Below are 7464 nucleotides of genomic sequence, written 5' to 3'. Positions count from 1 at the left end.
AAGAAACCCAATTAGAGCTATCAAAAAGTTGTCACTTCTCTAGAACAGACATAAGTCAAAATTATCACTATAGTAAAGATGTAACAAAATGTATAGACTTATGGCAAAAAAAAAAAAAAATCCCGTGTCCAGGGACTTTTTTCTTTTCTTTTTTGCCATGCATTGTTCATAGAGCTCATTAATTGTAGCGGTGCCTCAGGTGTTTGCAGTGTGTATACAGTATGTGTATGTGGTGAGCAGCGAGAGCGCGTTAATGTAATGCGAAAGCACATTCAAATAATGCACGAGCGCGAATCTCTCTGCTCGCACGCAGATTTCCTTTGCTCTGTGACTGTCACAAAACCAGTCGTGCTTGCTCAGATACACGCTGCTCTATGTGGACAGAGTGTGCGCACTTAAAACGTGTCTCCTCTCACTTAAACTGCATCCTGTGCAGTCACAACTCTCTCTATGCTCATGTGTTAGATATTAATTATTTTCGCACATTTTTATTTCTAGCCTTTTACCACGTGCAGTGTGAACGCTCTGATCCGTTAACATGGGCTCGGAAAAAGGCGCATCACAGACAGAGTGTGAACCTGGAGTTAGGCATATGCCCAGTCTAGGCGCAATGCATTCTGATTGGACCGACAGCATACTGCGGGAGGTCAGGGCCGCGGGAAATCGTGCTATAAAGCGATTTAGAAATCATGATTTTATGACGATTTCTATTAATTGCACAGCCCTAGAATGGACTGGAAATGAACAGAAAATAATTTGCGGCCCACCTTCAACCCACTAGGAGGCCGCGGACTACAGGTTGAAAACCACTGTCTTAGTCGGTTTGATTCCATGTTAAAAAACATGGCTTAGGTAAGTATGCAAACGTGTGGTCTTGAGTTGCTCTGATAGTAAAAAACCTCACCAAACTCATCCTTTCAGCTAGAAGCATATCAACATTAACAGATTTTCTCTATTACTCCACCATGACAGTAGTTGATCTGACGAGGCTGACTCTAGAAGACAATATTTTACATTAATGCGCAATATAGCACCACTTGTGGCAATGCTAAGAATGCAACGTGGTCTAACACATTTCATAAATCGAGTATAGCTATAAGTTTGCATTTGTGGTTGTGTAGAGTATATTTCAGGCCTAAAGCAGCATCATAACTAGAATAGAACCTATTTACTAATTTGAAACACTACATAGGCAGCAACCCCATCAAATAGCATTCGTAAAGTGCACAGTAAACATGACTCAAAATTGATTCCAGTAGCATGTGGCTAAGCTAATGACACAATAGTCCAACACGCATAAAAATGCACAGTACACATCTTTCACTTTGTCTGCAATTGAGCACTGTACTCTGGGATTGTGAAAGTGTGATTCCACCTTTGAATTTGTTAAAATAAATAAATAAAATGATAAAGCCTACTTTTTGGAATGACTTCTGTAACGTGTCTATGATGCCTTAAAAATATGGTCTAGGTAGGGAGCTCACAAGGATTTGGAACAGAGCTTTGTTTTGTTTTTTCTGTCAGACCGCATAGCCAGAATGCATGAAGGTCTTAGAGCACCATGGGGCCAGAAGAGCCGCCAACTCAAAAGATGAACGGAAGAAGTGCATTGGAACAAATAGTCCTCCATTGAGGAAAGAAAAGCACCATTGAGTGTGGAGGGTTTAAGAGTGTGGGCTGGAAGCACTGTGATCTCGGGGAAGGAGGAAGAAGGGTGTTTTGGAGGTAGTCAATGGCAGACCGGATCTATTGGGTCTGGCAGGTTACCCAGGCACTGGCCCTTTACTTAACTTTACTAATGAATCAGCATCACAGACCTGGAGATCTCCAAGCAAGTGATCCCTGTATTGATTAATTGTCTGTGTATTCTACTGATAATGTGGCGGAGTGTGGCTGCAGCACGCATTTTATGTGAAAATTATTGTGTCTGGAACATGCTGGTCCCCGGCAGATGCATAGATGTCAGAACCCCAGAATTTAAAGCAGAATATGGATATGAATTCAACACCAAAGCACCCAATCACACTACCCTGCTTGTCTTTGGCCCTGGCATCTTACTTTTAAAAGTTATTGTCAAAACAACTAGGACAAAATGCAGTGCAAGTCGCTCTGGATAAAAGTGGCTGCCAAGTGTATAAATGTACATAGAAGTTCCAAGTTACTGATTTCAGTTAAACCATATCTAAACCAGGGGTGTCTAATCCTGCTCCTTGAGTGCCACTGTCCTACAATGGCCCTACAACTTTGTTTTCTATGCCCTTCCCTCACTAACTTCCCTTCATCTCATTGAATCGGATGTACGTCATTGATTATGTTGCACGAGCCCCCACAACTGGTGGAAACCTCACTTGGAATCCACTATGGAGTTGATTTATTATTTAAATGTTTTCCTTTACAAATTAGTTTGAAGTAGCATTCTATATGTCTACAGGTATGTTTGGGCTGTAATAAAAACTATTATTATATCATAAAGTTGTTTGGAGTGGGGGCAAATTAAACTATGTATGGTGAGGTCACAATCATGTTGCATTGTGGTATATGGAGCTGCCGAAGGGTACTTATGAAGTATACTTACACCCTTAATAAAAATCGAAGGGGTCAAGGGATAATATCAGGGATGTCCAAACTCAGCCCTCCAGTAGCAGGATTGGACCTCCCTGGTCTATATAAACTTCCCATGTCAACTTCACAAAGTCGAATGCACTTCAATAAGGCAGTAGCAGCTGGGAAGTGCTTAGAGAAGTTTGCGAGTGTTAAACTAAAAGCAAAGTGAAGCAAAGCCAGAGTTCAGCTCCTATGCTAAGTTGCTGCTAAACTCTTAACGGAGAACCCTTAAAGAGAACCCCTCCTTTGACCCTTAAAGGAGAAGGATTGGACACTCCCAGTCTATACTTTCAATCAAAAGGCAAGTAAGTCTATACCACCTGCAGAGTTTAATTAAAATAACAGCCAGGTCTGTAGAAGCAGGTTGAAGACTGCAGGAAGGTAGCTCTCCAGGAGCAGGACAGGTTACCCCTGATTAGGGCTGTCAAAAAAAAAAAAAAAAATGGATTTCGATTATTCGTTGAATTTAAGATAAAAATCCACATTCAAATGCAAAAATGCTGCATTTGAATTTTAGGTGTGCATTAGGGAGGCAGCCTGATCAGTGGCGCACAAGATGCGATGACGATGTAAGTGTCATTGCATTTTAATGTTTTTGTTAGCCTATCCAGTTGGAGCCACTAGATGCAGCGCTGCTGTGTTGTTGATTACAAATATTGCGGGAAAAGAGAACATGAATGCGGAGAAGATCTTGTTTACATCAAAACTCAAATCAAGCCATTCACTCAGAACGTATATTCCGCGCATTTTCTAGAGGGACATCTATCACCCTTGCACTCGCATCTCACACAAGAGATCTGCATGTTTAGAAAGCCATGTAAAATGAATCCAAGTTCAACAAAAAAAACATATCTCAAGATTTAATGGAGGTGTTTTTTTCCCCCCATCCCACTTCAGCTTGTTTTAAATGAAAAGTGTAATTGGCTTTCAGTCCTTTGTATGAATACATACATGATGCTGTTTTGTTTATAATTGTTTAAGCAACTTAATTAATTACAGTTGGTTTATAAACATTATTTTAAACATTTATTTATGATTTTTTTCAGGGATAGTCATGTTCTATCATCTATCATCATGTTCAGTCATAGTTCATCTTCTGCTCGATACGCCCTGCGACTTGTGGCGTCAGGAGAAAAGCAATAGCTTTTCTTTAACTTAACTGAAATTATGCATTTTAAATTAAAATCTAATTCAAATTTTAATAATATTTAAGCTCAACATTTTAAATTTAGTTTTTTATCCATTTTGACAGCTCTACTCCTGATTTATACTTTGTTTTTAGGAGCGAAAAGTTTCATTTGGGTGGAAAATTTGGATTTCATTTATTTATTTTTAACCCTAAAGGGGCATTCACATTGCAGTCACCAAGTCTCAGTACTATCCGTTGCTTGGAAATGTTCCTTTTGGCCTGCTGTATACAAATGTATCAGATGCTGGATCACGTGAATGGTGGTGTCTGCACGCTTGTTGTTGGTAGCGGTATTTTGGCATGCCACCAACAGTATCTGATGCTCATGTTGCCTCAAACCGCCAACTCTTATTGAAAACGAATGACCTCCAATCGATCCGATGCTGCCAATGTGAGCAAACGTTAATGGTTTGAATGCCCCTGAATGCAGCGTTACTAACAGAACCATGATAGGAGTGTGTATGCAAGACCCAGGGATATACCAATGTCCCAAACTCTCTTAGATGGGCACCTTGAAATACAGTAAACCTCTGCCGTGCTACTTCTGTTGTGTCCAGCACTTTGGATTATAACAACAAAAAGACATTGATAATAATAATAATATCCAAGAGCAATTTTTATCATTATTATAAAAATAACATGATGATCATTTTATACATTCCCACTTCACAGAAGTGAAAATAAGACAGGTGTCAGCACAGTGCTGAGCAGTGGTTTGGGTTCCACAGGGCTAAAAGCAGTTGTGTGTGTGTTGATTAGTGAGAGAGAGAGGCTTCCTTCTCTGTGTCCAGCATTGACATTTCTCTCTGTCTCTCTGCCAGTTTTCTCTCTCTTTCCTTGTTGTCTCTGGTTCTCTCCGCGGGCTCAGTGTCCTTGGCATGTCTTGCAGCACATCTGCCTGAAGTAAGCACGGCTGCAGAACTTGAACTTCAGCACCAACGGGCAATATGCCACCTTATTTACGTCTTTGCACTCTAGGGAAAGAGGAAAAAAAGATGGAATGAGAAAGGATACGTGGAGGAGTGAGTAAGTGGTTGATGCTGGGGAACCACAAAGAGGAAACTTGAAGTCTTCTTAAAGAGATAGTTCACCCTAAAATGAAAAGTCTGTCATCGTTTACCCACCCTCACGTCATTCCATACCTGTTTGACTTTTTGCTGTAGTTTAACACCCAAGATTGATTGAGTTGGGGCTGTCAAGCTCCAAGATCAGAATAAAGGTATTATAAAAAGATAGCTTTGTGTGATTCACTTCACATATTTTCAAAATTTTTCCTGTTCCATGGAAAAAAGAAAAAGTCAAATCAGTTCAGTATGACATGAAGGCAAGTAAAAAATGACAGACTTAATTTTGGGTGAACGGTCTCCTTATATGACAGGCAAGTCTGTGTGGATCAATGACTCAAGACTTTGAAACAGATCCCAGAGGCTGCTGGACCTACTACTGGGCCCAACTCTCTCCATCTCAAATCTCTGATGAGCTCTTCAAAGCAATAAAGACCAGCTACTTTGCTTTTTATCATTTAAAGTAATGAAACTACAGTCAAACATGTCAAACATGTTTCCATATCAACTGAATGGAAGAACGTTTTACTAATTTCATTTTTTATTTCACTTCATATCCCTCAGTATTTATAATGAAAAGCATATTTGCATGTCCTCTGAACATGGGCGTCAGTTTGGTTTGAAATGTGGTGGGGACAGAGACGCATTCAGAAGTGCATTTTCAGAAGTGCTGGGTACAATGATGCATTTTTTTTTTCTCTTTCGCGCAGGTCATGTTTTGAAAGACGTCCTGTATCTTATTAATGTAAATAAATAAAAATGTATACAAAAATGTGATGATGTCCGACTCGTTTTATGAAGAAGAAAGCCGTACAAAGCATTAGACATAAGATATATGACCCACTAATCTGCTTCATATCATCATATAAGTACCATGTTGACAATATGACATGGCCATGACGTGGTTTAATGTACCTAAACAATGATTACCAAATTTCTCTTTCATGTTGCTTTGTTATAACCACTGAAAACGGGGAAAAAAATCTAACCCAAAATCGGGCCTCGCTCTACATTATCCCGCTTATTACATGGCTACCCACCAAATAAATCAATAATTTGACACAAAATATTGATTTAAAAAAGAGTTTATTGATTTAAACACGATTGTATTGCTTCCGCTAAAGAAAATAGTTCCGTCTCTACGATTAGAATCCTGCCGCGTCCATACCAACGCTCTGTTTTTCAAGGCAACGGTGTTATTATCAAGAAATAACAGACTTCATTCTACAGTGGAATTCAACCAAGCCATGTAATAATTTGATTTAATTCCCAGTACAATTTACCATATCTACACACAACACAACTTAAGCACTACAAATTTTATCAAGATTGAAAAAGCAAAAATACGTGTAGCACATGAACACTATTGACTATCACACCATGATCTGACTGCTCTCAATTCACAACAACATGCATCCATCCAATCTACATCAGGCATTTTGACTAAAACTTGATCCATTCCTCATCATCATCATCATCATCATCACAACTATTTCAGAATTCAGCAATAGATTCAAGCAATAATTAAACAAGATACTGACTACTCAACAATCATCTCCCCCAACACTTGCTGTATGAACGCAAACCGTAACTAGCTAATTAAGTTGGTGGCTAAGGAAGTCTAACGTAACATTAATTGCAAGAGAAGAATTAAAACAGCCGATCCCTTGTGTGCAAATGCACAAGACCTAGCCATAATACCAGCAAATCTTAATAAACATAAGTTATCGCGTCTTACCTTTGTGTCAATGGTCTGCAGACCCTTGCTGTGTGTACAACAACATCCATTTGTTCTACAAGTTATCACTTTGATATGTTATAGTCCATGGCACTAGGATGCAACCTTGTGATATTGTATGAAGGCTAAATGACTTGCTCGTCTATGATACATTCGCCAGAAATTCTGGCCAATCCCAGCAAAGACTAGGTAGCCTCGTTCCCGCTCGTTCACTGTCCATTCCAAACTGTCAACTCATTTGAAAAACATTCTTTAAAAAAAAGAAGCGTGATAGTCATATAGACGGTTTCATCGGGCGCACGCGCCTGGACCTAAGGTAACTTCCGGTCTGTGTTGTGTATATCGGTCTGGCTGCAGTGCCTTCTACAAACGCGGTTAAAGTCAAGGCGATGAGTAGACTGAGGGCTCAGGTGGTTGTGCTGCGGGATGTGTTTCCCATACATTTATTTATTTTTGGAAACTCACCACAATTTTAAAACTGATCGATTTTCAAAAAGGCTTCGCTGAATAAACATGAGTAACGTTATGTACTGCACGTTTAATAATAATAATCCCTTACATTTACATGTTTAAATATCAAAACGAGGCACAGGTGTTTTTTATATCGCTGTATTTCTGAAGGAAGACTTGCATGTTATATGCCTGATAAAGCAGCGTGTGTGACCGTACTTTGTTTACAGCTGTTACTGGGGAAACCTCCATTTCTCGCGCTTTATGTCTATGCTTTAAAACATCTCCTATTGGCAAAGAATGGATTTGCATTCTCATTAAGTCCGCCTGATCCATGCCGCAAACATATTTTGTTTGTTATCAAAAAATATCTACTCTAGAGGGACTTGGCTGATGTTATTGATTCTATTTGGAAGTCT

At 39.4% G+C, this 7464-nt stretch overlaps 1 protein-coding gene across 1 annotated transcript in view; it reads right to left on the bottom strand.

Annotated features, from left to right (window-relative positions):
* Positions 1–3701: 3701 nt before the first annotated feature.
* Positions 3702–7464, bottom strand: part of LOC132132514 (A disintegrin and metalloproteinase with thrombospondin motifs 6-like) — a 166123-nt gene continuing 162360 nt past the window's right edge. Inside the window, exon 26 of the mRNA XM_059544915.1 lies at positions 3702–4767. Within this exon, the coding sequence (XP_059400898.1) occupies positions 4658–4767 (110 nt within the window). The 3' untranslated portion in view covers positions 3702–4657. The remainder of the gene's footprint in view (positions 4768–7464) is intronic.

Source organism: Carassius carassius, chromosome 49 (assembly GCF_963082965.1).
Source record: "Carassius carassius chromosome 49, fCarCar2.1, whole genome shotgun sequence".
Taxonomy (NCBI): Eukaryota; Metazoa; Chordata; class Actinopteri; order Cypriniformes; family Cyprinidae; genus Carassius; species Carassius carassius.
This window is presented reverse-complemented; position numbering and strand designations above follow the sequence as displayed.